Source organism: Tasmannia lanceolata, unplaced genomic scaffold (genome assembly GCF_043159265.1).
Source record: "Tasmannia lanceolata isolate RefF3 unplaced genomic scaffold, GAP_Taslan_0.1 ptg000005l, whole genome shotgun sequence".
In the NCBI taxonomy this organism is placed as follows: domain Eukaryota; kingdom Viridiplantae; phylum Streptophyta; class Magnoliopsida; order Canellales; family Winteraceae; genus Tasmannia; species Tasmannia lanceolata.
Genome location: NW_027518682.1, coordinates 8740609 through 8761383, shown reverse-complemented (window position 1 = coordinate 8761383; position 20775 = coordinate 8740609). Strand labels below are relative to the sequence as shown.

The following is a 20775-nucleotide window of genomic DNA, read 5'->3' as shown; positions in this document are numbered from 1 at the left end:
GTGCCATTATCAACGTAGTTGTTTTAATATAAAAAAAAATCAAAACGAAAAGGGGACTGTTCATTTTCTTCTCGTGAAAAAATCTGAGAGAGTAGAGAAAAGGGAAAAAGGGAAATTTGGTTTTCCGATCGGATCTCCGATTCTTCTCCGGCCTTCTTCCACCTCAGGTAGTCTCCCTCCTCCCCGATCAATCTCCTCCTCTAGCAACCTCCTTCTCCTCCAACCTTTTCTCTGCAAATCCGACCGGATCTACGATCCTCCTCCGTCCGATTGTCTCCGGCCGGCAACACCTCCTCCTCCGACCAAGCTTCTCCGATCCACCTCCACAGGCCGTCCATTCGTTGTTAGATTCTCAGATCTGAGATCTGAAATCTCAGATCTGAGATTGCAAAAAGAGAGAGAGAGCGAGAGAAGAGAGAAATTTGGGTTCTCATTTCCCCCCGCCAATCGCTTTCTCCGGCCTCGTCGGCAACCATTGCCGTCCCCGTTTCCGATCATCTTCTCCGATCATTCGTCGGAAACCTTGTTTCTGATCCGAAGAGAGAGAGAGAGGGAGAGAGTTGAGGAAAGATTTATCGGAGATCTGATCTCTCTCGGCCCCTTTCCAGATTTCAGATCTGAGATTTAAATCTCAAATTCGAAATCTAGATCTACCGTTTCTTTTTTTTTTCTTTTTTCTTCTTTTTCCCTTTTATTTCATCTTTTCCGATCGGAATCTGACCATTTCCGGCTAGATTCCGACATCATTTCTATTATTTTCTTCTCCCAGTTTTACATAAGATCTCGTTCAATTCCTATATTCTTTACGTCTTCTCCGGCAATCCTTTCTCCGGTTATCCTCCGACCGTGCTTCGATTGTATTAGATCTCAGATCTGAGTCATTTCTCATCTCCCAAGCTCCATCTTCTCCGATTCTCTCCGATCATATTCTGATTCAACGGTCTTAAGCAAGATCCGGCAAGATTCGAAGAGTCTCAAACAAGATTCAACAGTTTATTGAATTCAAAATCGTTTTGAAGAAAGGCTCAGGTATTTATCTTCATGATAATTGAAAGGCTATTTAATTGCTGTTGCATATTCTAAAAATTCAAGTTCTATTTGATATGTTTGCTTTTGGAAAATGATATTTAGGTTTATGTTGTTGAAAATCCTGCTGTTTCATAATCTTTGTCATTTTCTCTTTGAATTTTGCCTTCTAATTTTAGATATTCTGCTAACCTTGATAATCTGTAATGAAGTGATGAGTTAACCAAACTGATCGAATGATGTTTATATTTATAAGTCCATTTTATCTCTTATGGCCAGTCTATTGAAAATGATTTTTTATGTGGATGAGGTTGATTTCAAAAGAAAAAGAAAAGAAAAGAAAAGGAAACTGTGGAGTACTACTGATTTATCTTGATTGATTAAAAAGCAAAAATAAATGTTTCTCTTATCATTTTGTCAAACGTTTTGATTCATGAGGAGAAGCTTAATAGCTTTTATTTTATGTTCGAGACAAAATGGATTGGAAAATAAGACAGAATTTGGAGAAATTTATGATACAAGTGCTTCTCTGTTGAGGTTGTTGACTACTTGCTGATCCTAGTCAGTTGATAACTTTGAAAGTTTTCCTGTAAATCTGAAGCAAAAGTAATTTGAAGTCATTTCTATCTAGTACTTTTTATTTTTGTTTACCTTGTAATTTCTATGCCTAAACGCGCTTTTAGGATGATACAACTCTCCTTCATCCGAGCTTTACGCTGTTTTCTATATATCAGTTATTTTGTTTTAAAATCACAGATATGTGTGTGGAGAGCATTTTTAATATTTTGTTGGGCATCTGTCCTTCATGATAGTTGTATCTTAATGAATAATGTTATTGAATCAAAGATCCAAGCCTTCAAATCTTATTCACACTTGTAGATAGCTTTGATTTTTTTTACTTTTTTATTTTTTAGTGATATTTGGCTTAGGTAAGTATCTGGAATCTATATGCATGAGTGTGAATCTGCTTAAGTATATCTGTGAATTTAGATTATGCATATAGATATGAATGTATGGGTGAGAATACATGAGCATGTGAGTGCGTGCATGTGACAGTAGGTGTGTATATACGTCTGTAACAAGTCCCTAAGTCTATATCCAAGTGAGTATGTCTCTAAATGAGGATAATTGTGTACATAGGTATTTACGAATGTGTCTATGTGTGTGCCCATGTCTATGTATGTGTATATATCATGTGTATGTGAGCATGTGATTGTATAAGTGTGTGTATAGATGAGTGTCTCTAAAACTATGTACAGGCTTATATAAGAATAGTTTTATCTGTGTATTCTTATACATGTTTATACGCGAGCAAGCTTACTTATGATCACAGATTTTCGTGTGAGTGCGCATAAGCTGAAATGAGCACAGGTTTTTGTGTGTGTGCGTGAACTGAAATGATCATAGATTTGTGTGTACAGGTTCAACCCTCAAATCAGCCCCCTGTTTTGAGCAATTTCAACCCGCATTTCAGCCTTAGTTTTTAGCACATTTCAGCCTTTGTTTAAACACAGTTCAGCCCTTGTTTTTGTGCAGATTCAACCTATGAGTCAGTCCATAATTTGACACTGATTTGGCCTAAATCCAGCCCCTGATTGTGGCACCGATTTTGACATATCTGCTGTCCTACACTGTATAGCCGATGCCCTGTAGTTTATATGCTTCATAATTGTGATTTTTATTGGGCTGAAGAGCACATACCTGCTGCCCATTGTAGCACAGCTGCTGTCCTTTGGTTTTACACTTTATAATTGTGATTTCAGTTGATTTAAAAATGCTTATGTGCTATCCATAATTGTGCAGTTGCTGTCCCATAATTTCTACACTTTATAATTGTAGTTTCAGTTGATTTAAAAGTGCTTATGTGCTGCCCATAATTGCGTAGTTGCTATCCCATAGCTTCTGCACTTTATAACTGTAATTTTAGTTAAGCTAAAATGCAATCTACTATCCATCAATGCATAATTACTGTCCTTCAAGTTTATAGTCTTTGTAATGGTAATTTAGTTAAGTTTGTAGGCTACCCAGCGGCTGGTCTGGGCTAATTTATTTCATTTTAAATACATTGTTTAATTGAAGGAGGAAATCAGATGACTACTCTATTCGATATTATCGACATGAGTACTGTCTGATTTCAAGGCGGTTTGTAGGAATATTATCCTGTGTATTTGTGATATCAGATGATTACTTTAGCATCATCTGATTTCACCCCCATATCGGGGCAGTGGTTTGTGGTTGGCATTGAAGTGTTTGATATTGTTTTTACTTTATTAGGCTATCCAGCGGCTGGTCTGGACTAATTAATGTTGTTCATCATTCTATGATTGCTATTCTTACAGATTGTGCACTCTTTAGTTGTAAATCATACTTTGCTAATACTTGATTTGTTTTTATAATAATTGAATGGCAATTTGAGATTACCTGATAGCCCTTTTCTTCTCTTTAGATAGACTAGCGTAGTCTTCTAGACTTCTTTAGATATTAGAGCCTGTGCTAGGAGATATACTCTGTCTCGTTAGGCGATCCTCCTTTGGAGGCGTGCCTCATTTGTAGCCTAACCTCGGGAAGGTTGCTTTCATTTTGATAAATGGTATACCCATAGGAGGCATACCTTGCCTCATTTAGAGAGCCTTTGAATCGTTCGTTTGTGTGGTGATGTTATCAAGGGAGTCTTTGACTCATTTTATCTTTATCGGTGTTATTAGGAAGTCATCTATCCTGGCTTTGTAAGTATTTAGCCTTTAGAAGGCCTGCTTGGCCTCATTTGTAGAATTCTCTCTGAGTTTGCACCTCAATTTGTGCCTCTGTTAATTAGAGACCAATTTGGTCAATTAGTGGTCTTAGCCTTGCTTACCCCTTTGAGGGCAATGATAAGGTTACTTGGAGCCCATCTTTGTGTGTGTTTAGGAGACCCGTCCGGTCTCATTCTCTCGTTAATCCTCTTTGTGTGCTTTTTGATTTTGGAAGAACACCCTACTCGGCTTGGCTTCATACCCCTACCCTTATGGGTATTGGGTTGCACATTTGTTGCACCCTGAGGGCTAGGTAGCTGTCCGGCCCGGTTGAGTGTTTTACCTTTGCCAAATATACACAAAGTCTCTTATTTCCTTTTAGACCCGCCCGGTCTCATTCTCTTGCTAAACCTCCTCTTTGTGCGCCGTTTGGTTTTGGAAGAACACACTACTCGGCTTGGCTTCATACCCCTACCCTTATGGGTATTGGGTTGCACATTTGTTGCACCCTGAGGGCTAGGTAGCTGTCCGGCCCGGTTAGGTGTTTTACCTTTGCCAAATGTGTACAAGGTCTCTTATTCCTTTTGCTTGTAAGCTTCTCCTTAGTCGATAGTCCATTCGCATAGGAGTCATCCTTGATTAGAGAGTCTTTGACTCATTCATCCTTTAGATAGTGTTATTAGAGAGTCTTTGACTCATTCGCCTTTTAGGTGGCGTTATTAGAGAGTCTTTGATTCATTTATCCTTTAGTCGGTGTTTTTGGAGTCTTTGACTCGTGTTTCTACCTCTTAGAGAGTCTTTGACTCGTATATCCTTTAGTCGGTGTTTTTGGAGTCTTTGGCTCGTATTTCCATCTTTTAGAGAGTCTTTGACTCGTATATCCTTTAGTTGTTGTCAGTGGAGTCTTTCACTCGTTGTTTTCTCTCTTAGAGTATCTTTGAATCGTGTTTCCGTTTCTTTCAGAGAGTCTTTGACTCATTCGTCCTTTGGGTGATTTTATTAGAGAGTCTTTGACTCATTTGTCCTTTTAAGAGTGTTATTAGAGAATCTCTGATTCGTTTACCTTTGCTTTTGATGGTGTTATTTGTTTAGGGGTTTCCCCTATTTGCCCTAAGGTTTAGCCTTAGGGTTTCGCTTTGTGTATTTCCCTTAAGTCTTTGACTAAAAGGGTGAAAACAATTAAAATCCAAAAACATATTAAAACATTTAAAAATCCCAAAACATTAAATATTTTAAAACTCAAAAACATTCGAAAAATCTTAAAAAAGCATAAAGTGTTGAGTGTTTTAGAAGTATTAGTTAGGAGAGTTCGTTTCGAACTACGTTGGCTTGATCCTCTTCCACGAGGTACGTAGTGCAGCTTGGGATTTATATCCCAAGTCCAGCCAAACTTTTGTAGATAGCATTTTAAATCTTTTCGAATAAGCAACTTTTAAAACCTTCATTTTCAAAAGATCTTCCTCTAGAGTTAGGAGTTTCTCCTAGATAGAGAGTTTTAGAGTTAGGTTGTGTCTTTTGATAGGTTGTTTGTTTGTTTGTTTGTTGTGTGATTGTTTTAGAGTTAGGGGTTTGTCCTAGAGTTATAGGAGCGCCTCCGTCCGGTCAGTTGGCAATTCACATCGCCGACTGATGACTAGAGTAGGATACGCTAGTCCACCCTTGGTTTTCCTTAGGAAATACAGCCTAGTTACACATAGGTTGTAGGAATCACCTGCATTAGCCTAGGGCTAATCTGCATTTAGTTAGGGCATATAGGGTGTCCTAAAATCCATAATTCACTGGAATTTAAATAATCGTACAATAAACTTTAATAATTGGTCCGGTCTTTTAGATCGAGTCTAGGATAGAGGTCTAGGTGTCTTAGGCATCCTAGCTTAGAATAGGTGCGAAGAACTACGTTGCCTTGATTCTCGTGGAGGCGGGGATACGTAAGCTTCTTTGGATGAATACCAGACCATCCGAAGACTCGGGCTAATAATTTAGAGTCTTAGGATTTATTATGTTGTTATTATATGTTTTGATGTGTTTTCTTACTTTCTCGTACTGATCCTATACCTTTTGCTGTGGCTTGCATGTGTTTGCACATCAGAACTTAGACACCCTTTAGGTTTGTCACTCATAACCTAGCTGTGCTTAGGTGGCACATTTTTCATTTTTATTTTATGTGTTTATTATCTTTATCCTCAGGAAATGCATGCTTAGGTAGACGATTCTTGAGGATTGTTCCCATTTCAGATGATTTTTATCCAAACTTCTTTGAAGTTAATAATAAATGGCATAAGAGACCAAGTGCTTGCACTCGGACGAATCGGGGGTGCTCTCAGACCTTCCCCATTCGTAACCAGGCACGAACCCATATATATTTCTGGTTATCCATTGCACAGAGGATTTGATTTTAGGGTTCCATGGCATATCCATGGATGGCGACTCTGAGTTTATTTCAGGTATGTCTCGGTTTCGAACCTCGGTTCCGGATCGAGACATATCTCTTTCTTTTATATCGCTACTCGTGCTATGCTATGAGGGTGGCATCCGTTTTGAGAGTTCCTTGGTAGAGCTCTCCTTCACACGTGGATGATCCAGAGGATGGTGTTAGGGACCTGTTCCCTCGCATGCCTATCTCGGATCGGGGTCCACAGGCTGGCGACTCTGCTGGGGAGTTCTTGAAACATTGCCTAACTCTTTAAAAATGCCATTTTTATTAACTTTGGAGAAATTTGAGCTAAAATCATTTTAAATGGGAACTTTATCGTTAGAATCCAGGGGCACCAGATAGGTGCGTAATTAAAACGAGGGATTCACACACTGCACATCATGCATTTTCATATTTGTTATTTCTTTCATTATTTTTCCTTGTTTTTCCTTCTTGGCTCCACGGGATAGATTCAATGCGTACCCGACTGGGATTTCTTCACCCTGATGGTACTGTTGAATCTATTTCCAAGCTATGCGCTAAAGCTGCAGTCGTAGACATTTGGCGTACTTTTGTCTACAGCAGCCGATGAGTAATGAAGCATACTATGTATAACACGGGGCGTACTTGTGTTATACATGTTAAGTATGTTTCATACGCATAGTACCTTTTAGATTGAGTCCGGAGCCCTACTTTGTTTTTATATATTATGTATATACTTACTGGCCTAGTGAAATCCAACTAGGAAATACCTGTGTTTATATACATCTGTATTGCATTCATATAGGGTCGAACATGTGTTGCTCACACATGTGGAGCCTAGAGTTAGGAGCTTTGCCCCATTTATAGACTAGGGTAGCTCATTTTATATGGCTACAGCACGGTCCTAGCACACTCATCAGTCTGTCTTGAGTCGACATTTTCTTGACTCCGCTAGATTAGAATTAGGGCTGGTGCCCCTGGTTAGGATTTGTGTGTATGTGTATATACTTATATATACTGATTATGTATATTAGAGTTCTCCTCTTAGGTAGAGTTCCTTATTCATTTCAATTGGTTATATCCATTCGTTATTCAGATTTATATCTAGTCAATGGCTTTTTTTTACTGCCATTTCCTTGGCCAGGTTTGGTCCTTGATCTCTTCGTTATAGGATTTGACCTGTTGTTGTACATTCTCACCTTTGGTCAGTCTTTCAGTTGATCACCTTTCTCTGGTAATCATTATTCATATATCTTTGATTGAGTTACGAGGATCCCTTGTCTAGCGTCGTTATGCTGCCGAATTTTTCGCAGAATATTTTTTAGCATAACCGCTATTTCTTAGAGTTAGGAAAACCGTGAGTTTGCCTTTTCTTGACTTCCTTGTCTAGCGTCGTTATGCTGCCGAATTTTTCGCAGAATATTTTGAGCATAACCGCTATTTCTTAGAGTTAAGAAAACCGTGAGTTTGCCTTTTCTTGACTTTCTTGTCTAGCGTCGTTATGCTGCCGAATTTTTCGCAGAATATTTTGAGCATAATCGCTATTTCTTAGAGTTAGGAAAACCGTGAGTTTGCCTTCTCTTGACTTTCTTGTTTAGCCGTTATGCTGTCGATTTTTTCGCAGAACATTTCGAGCATGACTGCTACTCTTTAGAGTCAGTTTACTTAGTTTGGACCTTGACCTCCTTGTATAGCCGTTATGCTGCTGGATTTTATCCAAAAATATGTTAAACATGATTGTTATCCTTTGGAGTCGGTCTACCTTATCTGGATTCCCATGTATACATCATTCAGTAGGATTAGATCCTTATTTGTCAACCTGTTATGTCTTAGATCTGGTTGATGGCTTGTCCGTTATCCCTATGACCATGATCTATCATTCTGATCCTTTTGATCGCATAGTTGATGATATTCATCGCCAGATTTAGATCCGGTTTGCGACCTACTTTTGTCATTTTATGGCCGTGGTCTATTGTCTGATCTCTTGATGATCTCTCATCTTTGATGAAAAATTCCATGTCCCAGATTGTATCCTTCCCGTATATTTGATTGTCAAATTCATTCTTATTGTTTACTTAAAGGTTATCTTCTCTCCCTTATAATCTTGTTCTATCTGAGTATCAGGTCTGATCATGGCGAATAATCTGTTAGACAAGTGGATAGCCGAGACCATTAAATCTTTTCCGCTGAGGTGTGAAGAATGGAGTGTGGCTGAGCGTTTCATCGGTTCATTTGCTCATTTGAATAGTCGCGGTATAAATTGGAAGTTTCTTCAAGCAGCTGCTAGATGTTGGGATCCTGTTTTCCATGTCTTCCGATTCGGGTCCTTTCAACTCTGTCCTATATTTGAGGATTGGTGTGCCTTGTTAGAGCTTCCTCCCGAGGGACTCTGGATCCGACCTTCAAGCACGGCCCCCCCTCATGATCTTTTTTGCAAACTTTTTGAAAATAAGATCGTGAAAACTTTGCCATGCTTAACTGAGAAAAATGTGCAATTTCAAGCCCTCATCGAACTGTTTTCTAAAAACGTCGATCCTACTGACTCCCGTTTTCAGCAGTGTCGACGTAGCGCCTTAGTATTTGCTGTCTTTGCACGTCATGTCCTTCGCAGAGACTCTAGTGCCGCTCCTTTCACTTTGTTGACAATAATAGATCAGATAAATGAGGGGAGAAATCCTGTCCCTACTATGCTGGCTGAAACCTTTTATGGGTTAGATTTTATCGCTAGTAAAAAGGTGCAGGATAACTTTTTTGGATGTGCCAAACTGTTATACGTGTGGTTATGTGAAAAACTCACTATCCTTCAACCATCAAACCGCATTGAGTACACCCTTAAGAGTTTCCATTCCTGGAAGGTAAAGATTAAGCAACCTCAGCTTAATGAATGGCACCATTGGTTGCAGACCATAGGAGAAAATCAAATTCGTTGGGTGAGTCAATCATGTCCACAAATTATTACCAGTACTTGCCCGTACTCATTTGTCCATCTTATGGGTTTAGAAAAATCATCTTTCTATGCACCTTTGTGTTTTCCTTCCCAGATTATTGGAATTTTGTGTCCTCCTAAGGTCATTACACTACCTTGTTGTGAAGACCTTACTCCTGACCTCATTGCATCCATAGTAGCTGCTTGGAGAAACAAAATCGCGGAGAGGAGATCCGCTTTCATGTTTAAGCTCCGAAAGGGAGGAGTATTTGGAGAGCCTGCATTCCGAAGAGCTCGAATTGGTGAACCATAAGGATCTTTGGATCGAGATTGTCATTTCTTTTATTGTTTTCATTTGTTTTACTTGAATATAATCAGAGTCAAAAATTGTAAATCTGATTTCATTATAGATGAAAATTTAAAGAAAGAAATTTTACTTGATACATGTTATAGACAGCTGGCAATTCAGGGTTTCATCATTTTTTTCATGTAACCAATCGCTGGTGTTGTAACCTGTCAATATAATCAATACAAAGGATGTTTGTTTTTCTTTTCTCTCTATTGGTGCAAACTATCTTATTTCATTTGTCAATCATTTAAACTAGTTTGTCAACTTCCAATCAGGATTCTGAAAGATAGCAACCATCGCTCCCAAAAAGGACTCCCAAGCTAAACCTGCCTGGTCTAGACCTACTTCAGTGTCTAGACTTGTTCGTCACTTTGATTCTCCTGTGTCATCCGCAGTACATTTACCTCCTTCACCAGAGTCTTCCGGTTCCTTTGAAGTGAACCAGATGACTGACTCGACTGACCTTCTGCTCAGTATGCAAGAGATGATGAAGAATCTCACCCGAGACATGGCGGGGATGAAAGAGGAGATGGCATGTATGAAGACCCAGATAAGTGATAAGACTTCCACCTCTAGACCGGTACTTCAGCATACTCGTGCTGCATCTCCGGAAGCGCGTAGACCTGATATCTCGCCCTTTGAGGCTGATATAGATGATGCCCAATACGCCGCAGAGTATTGCGCTCCAGGGGTTGATAGAGAAAAAGAAAAATTTGAAAAATTTGAAAAAGAGATGTCTGAGAAATTCAGTAAGATGGCTCATGACATGGAGCAAATGAAGGTGCAGGGGCCAAAGAAATTTGATGTCTCCGAATTAATACTGTCTTCAACAGTATCTCTGCCGCCCAACTTCAAAGCTCCTGATTATGATAAATATGACGGAACCGGGTGCCCGCGTAACCACATGAGGTGGTTTATCATTTTATCCCAGCAGTACGGTTTGAGCCGTGAGCAAATGGGCCAGTTGTTCCCAATTTCTCTGACAGGAATCGCAAAGAAGTGGTTCTTAAGGTTGAAACCTGAAGAAGTGAGAACCCTAGAGGACATTTCTGAGAAATTGATAGAGCAGTTCTCGATGGAAGAAGGTATTGAGGTCACAAAGAGGGACCTAAAGCAGTTGAAGCAAGGTCCTCAAGAGACCTTTACTTTCTTTATCAGGCGTTGGGGACGCAAATCTGCTCAGCTGAGCCAGAGAATGTCTGAAACAGAACAGATAAAGCTGGTTCTGAAAAGTTTGTCTCCTCAGTACTTTCATTTTCTTGCTCCTCAGCATTATCCGAGTTTTGATCATCTGATCAAGACTGGTACTCAGACGGAAGATGCCATAGCAAAGGGTCTGAGAGCAAAAGTTTCTACAGAGATTCGAGAAGGGAAAAGACCTATGGTCCAGCCCAAGGAAGTTCACGCTGTCAGTTACACCAGGCCTGTGGCCAGAGTTGCTGCAGAAGCTGCCAGAGCGCCAAGGAGGGGTGCATTTGACAGGAAATTTGATCCTCTTCCATATCCTATAATAATGATATTCAAAAGGCTTATGAAAGACAGGAAGATCCGGCTCCCAGATATCAAACCTCCACCCAATCCTTTGCCCGCATTCTGGAAGATGGACCAATATTGTGAATATCATAGAGGTCCAGGGCATTTGACTGAAAATTGTTTGGCCTTGAAGCATGCCATTCAAAATCTGATTGACAAAAATGAATTGGCAGTGGAGAGACCAAACGTCACTCAAAACCCACTTCCCAACCATCATGCCATGCCTCCTCCTACTATCAATGCAATTTTTGCTAGTGAGCCTTTGCTTGATCCATCAACCCTTATTTGTGCCATTACCACAGAAAAAACCTATGTCGTGAAGTTTGATGATAGGGAGCTGGAAGGGGCAGAAAGGAGAGAGCGTTACGTGATTTCCTTCGATGATGACGAAGTTGCTGAGTCATCATCATCTCAGTCTTGTGTATTTCAGACTGACAATGTCAGAAATATGAGAAGAGCTCCATATGTCCTACGGGCTGAGGACTTTGAGGAAGATGAACTGTTGTTGCTAGATGACTTTTGTGACGAAATGCGTCATATGACCCGAGGCGGGCGTGTATTCAAACCTCCAGAGCTGAGTGTAGAAAATCCTGCAGAGGTTGCGCGAAATGCTGAAAACCAAAGACAGAATAAAGTCAGTAAGGCCAGCGCCGATGAAGAAGAAGAGAGCTTGTTGAAACAGCTGAAAAAGACTCAAGCTAATATCTCAGTATGGGGTTTACTCATGGCCTCATCTAAGCACAGAAAGTTAGTCCTTCAAGAGCTTAATTCAGCACAGATTTCAGTTGACACTACTCCTGATGAATTGGTGAGCTTGGTTGCCATGACAAGAGTGTCTAAGACTTTGTCTTTCACTGATGATGATTTGCCTGCTGAAGGCCGAGACCACACAAAATCTTTGAAAATCACAGTGGTTTGCAATAAAAAGAGGGTACCAGAGGTGTTGGTTGACAACGGCTCTGCTTTGAATGTCTGCCCACTGAGTACTGCTACAACTCTTGGGTTTGGTCCCGCAGACTTCATCCCATCTGAACAGGGTATTCTGGCGTACGATGGTACTCGCCGAGATGTTATCGGAACCCTGGTAACTGAAATTCAAATCGGAGGAGAAGACTTTGAAATAGAATTTCAAGTTTTGGACATCAAAGCCTCATTTTTGCTATTACTTGGGCGCCCTTGGTTGCACAAGTTCGGGGTTGTTCCATCCTCTCTTCACCAAAAACTGAAATTTCTTCGTAAAAACGGAGTAGTAACAGTAAAGGGAGACCCGGACCTTGAAGTAGGGCTGATTACTCAGGACCTATCTATGGAGAAAGCTGAGGATATTAGTTTGACTGGGTTCTCACTAGAGGTGAGTGTCATCACCTTCAAGGAAGCTATGAATGAGGAAATTTGTTTTCTGACCAGTACAAACTCGAATGTCGTTCGAATGGTTCGTCGACAGGGATACATGCCAGGTGCAGGGCTGGGGAAATACCATCAGGGTTTGACCGAATTTCCTGAGTTCGAATCCTTCAACGGTCTATTTGGGCTGGGATACAAGCCCTCAAAGAAAGAGGTTAAAGAGATGAAGCAGTTGATGCGAAAATGGGCTGAATGTCGCCGAAGAGGGTTAGAATTACCAATGGCGCCAATTAATTTGACAATGAACGGCCGGTTTAGAAAAGAGGGTGCTGATGTCCCTTTCTGTGGCTTTGCCGAGACTTGGCTGGATGAGAGTTCAGGACAACGGTTGCCAGGCTTTGAAATTTTCTTCGATTTGCAGTTAGAAGACAAGCAGACTAGTCTACAGATTTCAGAAGTTGAGTCAGAAGCTGATTGGGCAGAATATGTAGAGCCGAGCCTTCTGAGTTCACTGTTTCTCGAAGATTCACAAACTATTGCCGTAATTGATCGAAGAGCTGTAATTCTGAATCCTACTCATTTAATCACCCCGGCAGAGGAACCGTTGACTAACTGGACCTTTCAGGTCATACCTCAGGTTACTTACTTAAACAGTCGTGTCCCTTCAAAAAAGTCGGTTGTCCGTAAGTCCATGTCAGTCTTTAAGTCTGATTCAGAGTCTGTTTATTCTAACGATTCTTTTGATGCAGGTACTATAAAGGTCGAGTCTTCCGAGGTCGATGTTGATTCTCCTTCTTCTAATGAGGTTGAATCAGATGCTGAGTCAGATATTCTTTTAATGCATAGTTCAGAGTTAATTGACACAAATGTCAATCTATACGTTGAGTCTGTAAATTTGTTTCAAGAGTCCATTGTAAAGCCCGATGTGGGTAATTCTTCATTCGATGTACTTGATTCAACATTTAATGAAATACAGCATTCTTCTTCTGTGTACATTCCTGCCTCTACTTTTACTTCTAATGTTTCTGCTTCAGAATCTGATAAACTTAATAATAATAATCAAGACTCCCCCTCTGATGAGGATGCCGACGACACTCCCCTTGAAATCAAATACATGATTCAACAGGATGAGAGTCGCCGAGCAAAACCACTCGAAGAGGAAATTGAAACTGTGAATATAGGTGATGAAACCTTGATTCGGGAGATTCGAATTGGCAAAATTTTATCTCCTGAAGAACGTGAGGAATTAATCACCTTGCTCAAAGAGTTCAAGGAAGTTTTTGCTTGGTCATATGATGACATGCCAGGATTAAGTGAAGAAATTGTTCAGCATCGCTTACCCTTAATCCCTGGTATTAAGCCAAAGAAGCAAAAACTCCGAAAACTCAAAACTGAATGGGAGTTAAAGGTTTATGAAGAAGTAAAGAAACTGTTAGAAGTAAAATTCATTCAAGTGGTTGAATACCCAGAATGGCTTGCGAACATTGTACCGGTGCCCAAAAAGGACGGAAAAGTTCGAATGTGTGTCGATTTTCGAGACTTGAACAAGGCAAGTCCTAAAGATGACTTCCCTCTTCCAAACATTGATCTCCTGGTTGATAATACAGCTGGTCATGCTCTTCTATCTTTTATGGATGGATTCTCAGGCTACAATCAGATTAAGATGGCGCCCGAGGACATGATGAAGACAGCGTTTATCACTCAGTGGGGTACCTACTGCTACAGGGTGATGCCGTTTGGTCTGAAAAATGCTGGTGCTACATATCAGAGGGCTGCTACAACTCTTTTACATGATATGATCCATAAAGAGGTCGAGGTATATGTCGATGACATGATTGTAAAAGGCAAGACTCGACCTGAGCACACTGTCGCCCTGAGAAAGTTCTTTGAGCGAATCAGGAAATATCAGCTTCGCCTAAATCCGAATAAGTGCGTCTTTGGTGTTACATCAGGAAAGCTCTTAGGGTTTATGGTCAGTGAAAGAGGGATCGAAGTAGACCCACAAAAGATTAAGGCGATTCAAGAAATGCAGCCGCCAAAGACAGAAAGGCAGATCCGAGGTTTCCTTGGCAAAGTTCAGTATCTGAGACGGTTCATATCACATCTGACGATGACGTGTGAACCCATTTTCAAGCTTCTGAAGAAGAATTCCTCGAAGAAATGGAATGAAGAGTGTCAGGAGGCTTTTGAAAAGGTTAAGCAGTGTCTATCCTTGCCACCTGTTCTATCACCTGTCATTCCAGGCCAGCCGTTGTTGTTGTACTTGTCTATCACAGATACAGCGATGGGTTGCATGCTTGCTCAACAAGATTCAGAGTCTAAAAGGGAGAAGCCCATTTACTATATCAGTAAGAAGATGCTGGAGTACGAGTTAAAGTACACAGTTTTAGAAAAGACATGTCTAGCATTAGTTTGGGCTACCCAGAGGCTTAGACATTATTTGCTTTCGAGCAAGATCTTTTTGCTTTCACGGATGGATCCGTTAAAATATTTGTTTGAGAAGCCAGCCCTTACAGGAAGAACCGCTAGGTGGTTGTTGTTATTGTCTGAGTTTGACATCACCTATGTCACTCAGAAATCAATTAAAGGGCGTGTTGTTGCTGAACAGTTGGCTGATGCACCCGTTGAAGAGAATGCTTTTCTGAAGGCAGAATTCCCTGACGAAGAAATCATGGATATTGAAGAAGAAGCTTCGGGTACTAAGTGGCTTATGTACTTTGATGGAGCTGTAAACAGTCGAGGACAAGGAGTAGGAGCTGTGCTTATATCCCCTCGAAAGGAGTATATTCCTGTTTCTATCAAGCTGCAATTTGAGTGCACGAACAATATGGCCGAGTATGAAGCTTGCATCGCCGGGTTAGAGGCAGCCTTAGCTTTGGAGATTCAAGATATTGATGTGTTTGGGGATTCTATCTTGATCATTTGCCAGATTAATGGACAATGGAAAACTCGAGAAGATAAATTGATCCCTTATAACACTTATTTGGAATCTTTGGTCAGAAAGTTCAAGAACATTACGTTCACTCACTTGTCAAGGACCAGAAATCACTTTGCTGACGCTTTGGCTACTTTGGCCTCGATGTTAGACATTTCTATATCAATGGAGGTTCAGCCGCTAGTTGTCAGACTTCAGTGGGCCCCTTCGCATGTGAATGCAATAGAGATTTTAGCCAGGTGTCCAGATGGGAAGCCATGGTATATAGATATCAAGAATTTTATTGCTGGTAAAGGGCATCCTTCAGAAGCTTCAAGTAAAGAGAAGAAGACTCTTCAGAAGTTGGCTGCCAATTTCGTTATTTGTGGTGAAGAGCTGTACAGAAGGTCATTTGATGGCATACAGCTTCTCTGTGTTGATGAAGACAAAGCCGCAGAGCTTATTGAGCAGACCCATGAGGGAGTTTGTGGACCTCATATGAATGGAAAGATGTTGTCTAGAAAGATTTTGAGGCTTGGATTCTATTGGCCCACAATGGAAGCAGATTGCTTCGCATTTGTGAAGAAATGCCATAAGTGTCAAGTCTATGCAAATCTTATTCATGTTCCTCCTTCGGAGTTACACTCTATGACTTCTCCATGGCCGTTTTCAGTGTGGGGAATTGATATAATTGGGAAGGTTTATCCGAAATCTTCGAGCGGGCATGAGTATATTCTGGTCGCCATTGATTATTTTACGAAATGGATTGAAGCCGCTTCGTATGCTTCCATAACGTCAAACACAGTTGCGAAGTTCATCCGTGCCAACATTATTTGCAGATATGGAGTGCCTCATGAGCTGATTTCAGATAATGGGTCGCATTTCAAGAAAGAGGTGTTACACCTGTGTGAAGAATTTAAAATAAGACATCACAAGTCATCTCCTTACAGACCTCAAACAAACGGAGCTGTAGAGGCGGCAAATAAGAATGTTAAAGTCATTATTAGCAAGATGACTGAGACTTATAAAGACTGGTCGAATAAGCTTCCATATGCCTTGTGGGCTTATCGGACATCGATCAGATCTTCAACAGGTGTAACTCCATATTCTTTGGTGTACGGAATGGAGGCAGTCCTCCCCGTTGAGGTAAGGATTCCCTCTTTGAGAGTGATGATGGAAGCTGACTTGCCAGAGTCTGATTGGGCTAGAGCCAGACATGATGAGCTGCATATGATAGACGAGAAGAGGTTGAGAGCTTTGTACCATATCCAGGGATATCAGAGGCGAATCGAGAGAGCTTTCAACAAGAAAGTTCGTGTTCGAGATCTGAAACCTGGAGATCTTGTTTTAAAGTCCTACAGGGCACCGGTATTTGATCCTCGAGGTAAATTCAGGCCAAACTGGTCTGGTCCTTACATCGTTGATGAAGTCTTGCCTGGAAAAGCCGTAAGACTCCTCAATGAAAATGGAGAAAAATTAAATGAACCTACAAACCTGGATCAGTTAAAAAAGTATTATGCTTAAATACACCAGGAGGCCGTCTTTGATCGACCTGAGCTTTGAGTCAGCAGCCTAAATGTTTTAAACCGTTTTGCAAACCCTTTGGGCCTATAAAACAATTTGTTTCTTTGATGAACCCAAACTAGGGGCATTTTTTTTATATATATAAAAAAGAAAAGAAAAGAAAAGAAAGTAGTTTGAACTGCGTTATGACCTGATCCCTTTTTAAGGGTACGTAGGTAGCCTGATTAATTCGGGTTCGGTCACGTCTTTTGCAAAGCCAAATGGGGCGAACTACGCGGATCTGATTCCCATTTCTTCAGGGATACGTAGGAAGTCTGGAGGGTCCAGATTCGGTCCAGTAACATGCAAATACATTAGGGTTTAGCCTTTTCGAACCTAAGCCTACCTGAAAGTCCTTCTGGTGTATTTAGGCCCAGGTTTGTAGAGAAATAGAAAAAGAAAAAAAAATGATGGAGTCTTAGACCCGCTAAGCTGAAAACCCGAAAGGGCAGTTTAGGCAAAAATCAGGGCATTGGGCCTGCTGGATGGAAAATCTGCAAGGGCAGACAACCCAGGCAAAAATTAAGGCACGCGGTCCGCTAAATCGAAAACCCAAAAGGGCGATTTGGTCATGGTAAGACTTCACGAAGGACAGAGCTTTCTGAAAGCCGGTTGAACTTCTATTTTTCTCTTTGATTCTTCTTTAATGTCTGAGTAAGTGCCATCAGAGCTTCTTTTGCTACTCTTTGAGTCAGGAAATTGAAACTAAACAATCTGAAGGGATAATAACCATGATGGAGATCTTGAAAAGAGTTTGAAACATCTTAAAACATGGTATTTAAAAGACTCTAAGAGTGGTAGACCTTTAACCATTTTAAAATGTTTATCAGTTTAAGAAGCAGATTCAGTCCCTTTTGGAGTCTTGTTTAAAACTCGCCTAAATCTTTGGTCATTGTCTATCAAAGTCAGTCTGTTGTCAAGTCAAAGTCACTTTCCAGAGTCCTGTTTAGTCAGTATTCCTCCCAAAGCCGGGGTGATAAAGACTCAGAGGCTCAGAAAGGCAGAGAATTTGTGGTTCCTGTGGATAATGTAAAGCAGAGCAGTGTTCAGATGTCGGCAAGCTTTCAGCTCAGTTCCGGTATCAGCAGATGGCAGAGATGAGGAAAATTTGAATAGAACAAGTTTCTTGTACCGGTGGAAGGCCTTGTAAACCCAAGTGTTTATCAGAAAATTTGTTGTAATCTCAAATATTCAGTAATAAAAGCCTTTGGCCCATTCCCTTTTTGTTGCTCTCTAATGAATTTTGTCATGGAAGTAATCATACTAGGGGCATCTTTTATGACTTATGTCATAAAAGATATCGAGTAATCATTGATGCTTGAGATAAATATCTTTATAAAATAGAGACTAGAGAAGTTCGAACACTCTTTGTATTGAGCTTTTTAGTCAGGTTATTCTCCTTTGGAGTTAAAATTCCTGGAAAAATCTTTGTCTCAGAGGAGTTTAGAATTTACTCCATCGATTTTTAAACTTCAATAGAATGCTTTGCGTCTTTGAAAAAGGTTTGACCTCCAAAAATTGTGTCAAGTTACTTGAGTCCGGTCTTTGATAAAAATCATGCATCTTAGTTATTCTTTGCGAAGAGATGACTGGTTTATCAATGAAATCATTAAGAGTTGATCTTTTCTTTCAGTCATTGTGAGTTTCTCAACTTCCTGCTGTCTTGAAGTTTTTCTTAATAAAGATAGAAATTACCAGAATATGTGTTACACGATCTGGTCTTTTCTTCAAGTGTTTTGAAGAGTGTTTTAATAGAATAAGAAATTATCGGATTTAGTGTTGCACTATCTGATTGTTCCTTCAATCTGTTTTTGAAAAAAATTTACAAAGAAAAAAATTACCGAACTTGTGTTACACGGTTTGGTCATTTTTGAGAGGTTTTAGATAATGGAGGTTACTGAACCTGTATTACACGGTTTGGTCTTTTTGAAAGAGATTTTTAACAGAAATGGAAATTACCAAACTTGCGTTACGCGGTTTGATCTTTTTGAAAGATTTTAACAGAGTTTGAAATTACTGAACCTGTGTTACACAGTTTGGTCTTTTTTGAAAAAATTTAATAAGGAAATATTTCCGATCCTGTGTTGCACGGATTGGTCTTTTCTTCTTTCTCCCGGGTATTTAGTACCCCGATGATTAGTATTGCAATGTCACGTAGTGACTTGCCTGATCATCGTTCCGCAATGTGCAGCTTCCTAATGTGTTAGGAGTCATGCATATCTGCGAAGAGGTTTGTATGGGACTGTTTAGCAGGACATACGAATTTGGATTTATGTGGAACTGTTTAACAGAACCGCGTGATCCGGAGTGATTCGCTACCTTGAAAGAAAGGAGTCAGAGTTACTCGGGTAGTTAAACAGATTTATTTTCAGCAATGATCTGTATATCTACCGCCGGGCTTGAGACTTAGTTTCGCCTCGGTATTGGATGTTTGAGTTTAGCTCAAATATTCGAATACCCTAATAATTGGTCAAGTCTTAGACTGATCCGCATGATAAAAAAAAAAAAAACTCTTTGAGTGTTTAGTTTTGAATTTGTTTTGGACGAATTTCAATACAGTGGTCTTTAGCTTATTTTGCATGTTTCTAAAAAGGAAAAACTCTTTGAGTGTTCGGATTTATGCTTGTCTTAGACGAGTTGCATTATGGTTTCTAAAAAATGAAAACTCTTTGAGTGATTGAAATGATTTGTTTGTTTGTTTGGTTGGTGCTCTTTGAGCAACTGTTATGTTTACTTTGGCTTAGCCTGATAAAAAAAAAATGTGTTTGTGTTTTGCAATCATTCGTTCGTTTTTTTTGTTAACTAGTTTAGATAGTTGAGTCATGAGTATTAGGGAGAGACTATCTCTTTGAGATGTCTTAGTTGCCGAGTTAAGAGTCGGTGAGAGGCTATCTCCCTATTGTTGGTAGAGTTTTACCTTTGTGAATATCGTTTTAAAACTGAAAACCCAAAAATTTGCTTTGCTTTCGGGTCAGTCAAAATGTGTCGTCTGTTCAGCTTGGCCATTCGCGTGTTACACACGCTCTGCCAAAGAGGGGCATCTGTAGACACCCCATTTTGACCAGACCCAGGTTCGCAATTAGTTGTGCGCAATCTCATCAAACCAGTGAGTTAGGGTCCCAAATTGCACCCTAAGCCAGGTTAGGGTCCCCCTCAGGTCTCCGTAAAATTTCATCGAGATCCGAGCATGTTTGATCAGTGAACGGATCGAGGTAGTGAGCGTAGTGCAAGTCTGGAAGGGGGGCAAATTATCCGCACAGGGGGGTGTGTTTTTGAAAAATTGGCCGAGGTTTGTCTGTTGATAATAAGACAAAGCGGCGTGAGTGCGCTTAGCAAACCGCGCGCTTTATCCATCTTTGGAGTGCCATTATCAACGTAGTTGTTTTAATATAAAAAAAAAATCAAAACGAAAAGGGGACTGTTCATTTTCTTCTCGTGAAAAAATCTGAGAGAGTAGAGAAAAGGGAAAAAGGGAAATTTGGTTTTCCGATCGGATCTCCGATTCTTCTCCGGCCTTCTTCCACCTCAGGTAGTCTCCCTCCTCCCCGATCAATCTCCTCCTCTAGCAACCTCCTTCTCCTCCAACCTTTTCTCTGCAAATCCGACCGGATCTACGATCCTCCTCCGTCCGATTGTCTCCGGCCGGCAACACCTCCTCCTCCGACCAAGCTTCTCCGATCCACCTCCACAGGCCGTCCATTCGTTGTTAGATTCTCAGATCTGAGATCTGAAATCTCAGATCTGAGATTGCAAAAAGAGAGAGAGAGCGAGAGAAGAGAGAAATTTGGGTTCTCATTTCCCCCCGCCAATCGCTTTCTCCGGCCTCGTCGGCAACCATTGCCGTCCCCGTTTCCGATCATCTTCTCCGATCATTCGTCGGAAACCTTGTTTCTGATCCGAAGAGAGAGAGAGAGGGAGAGAGTTGAGGAAAGATTTATCGGAGATCTGATCTCTCTCGGCCCCTTTCCAGATTTCAGATCTGAGATTTAAATC

At 40.5% G+C, this 20775-nt stretch overlaps 1 protein-coding gene across 1 annotated transcript; it reads left to right on the top strand.

Annotated features, from left to right (window-relative positions):
* The first annotated feature begins 12405 nt into the window (after positions 1-12405).
* On the top strand, positions 12406-13283 carry LOC143876572 (uncharacterized). The gene is made up of 2 exons (XM_077378281.1): positions 12406-12942; positions 13055-13283. Exons 1-2 carry the CDS (start codon positions 12412-12414, stop codon positions 13061-13063), a joined length of 540 nt encoding a protein of 179 aa, XP_077234396.1. The 5' UTR covers positions 12406-12411; the 3' UTR covers positions 13064-13283.
* Positions 13284-20775: the final 7492 nt, after the last annotated feature.

What these genes read in the sequence shown, in the direction of transcription:
- LOC143876572 (XM_077378281.1), top strand. Translation starts at nt 12,412, where the DNA reads ATGCCAGGTGCAGGGCTGGGGAAATACCATCAGGGTTTGACCGAATTT.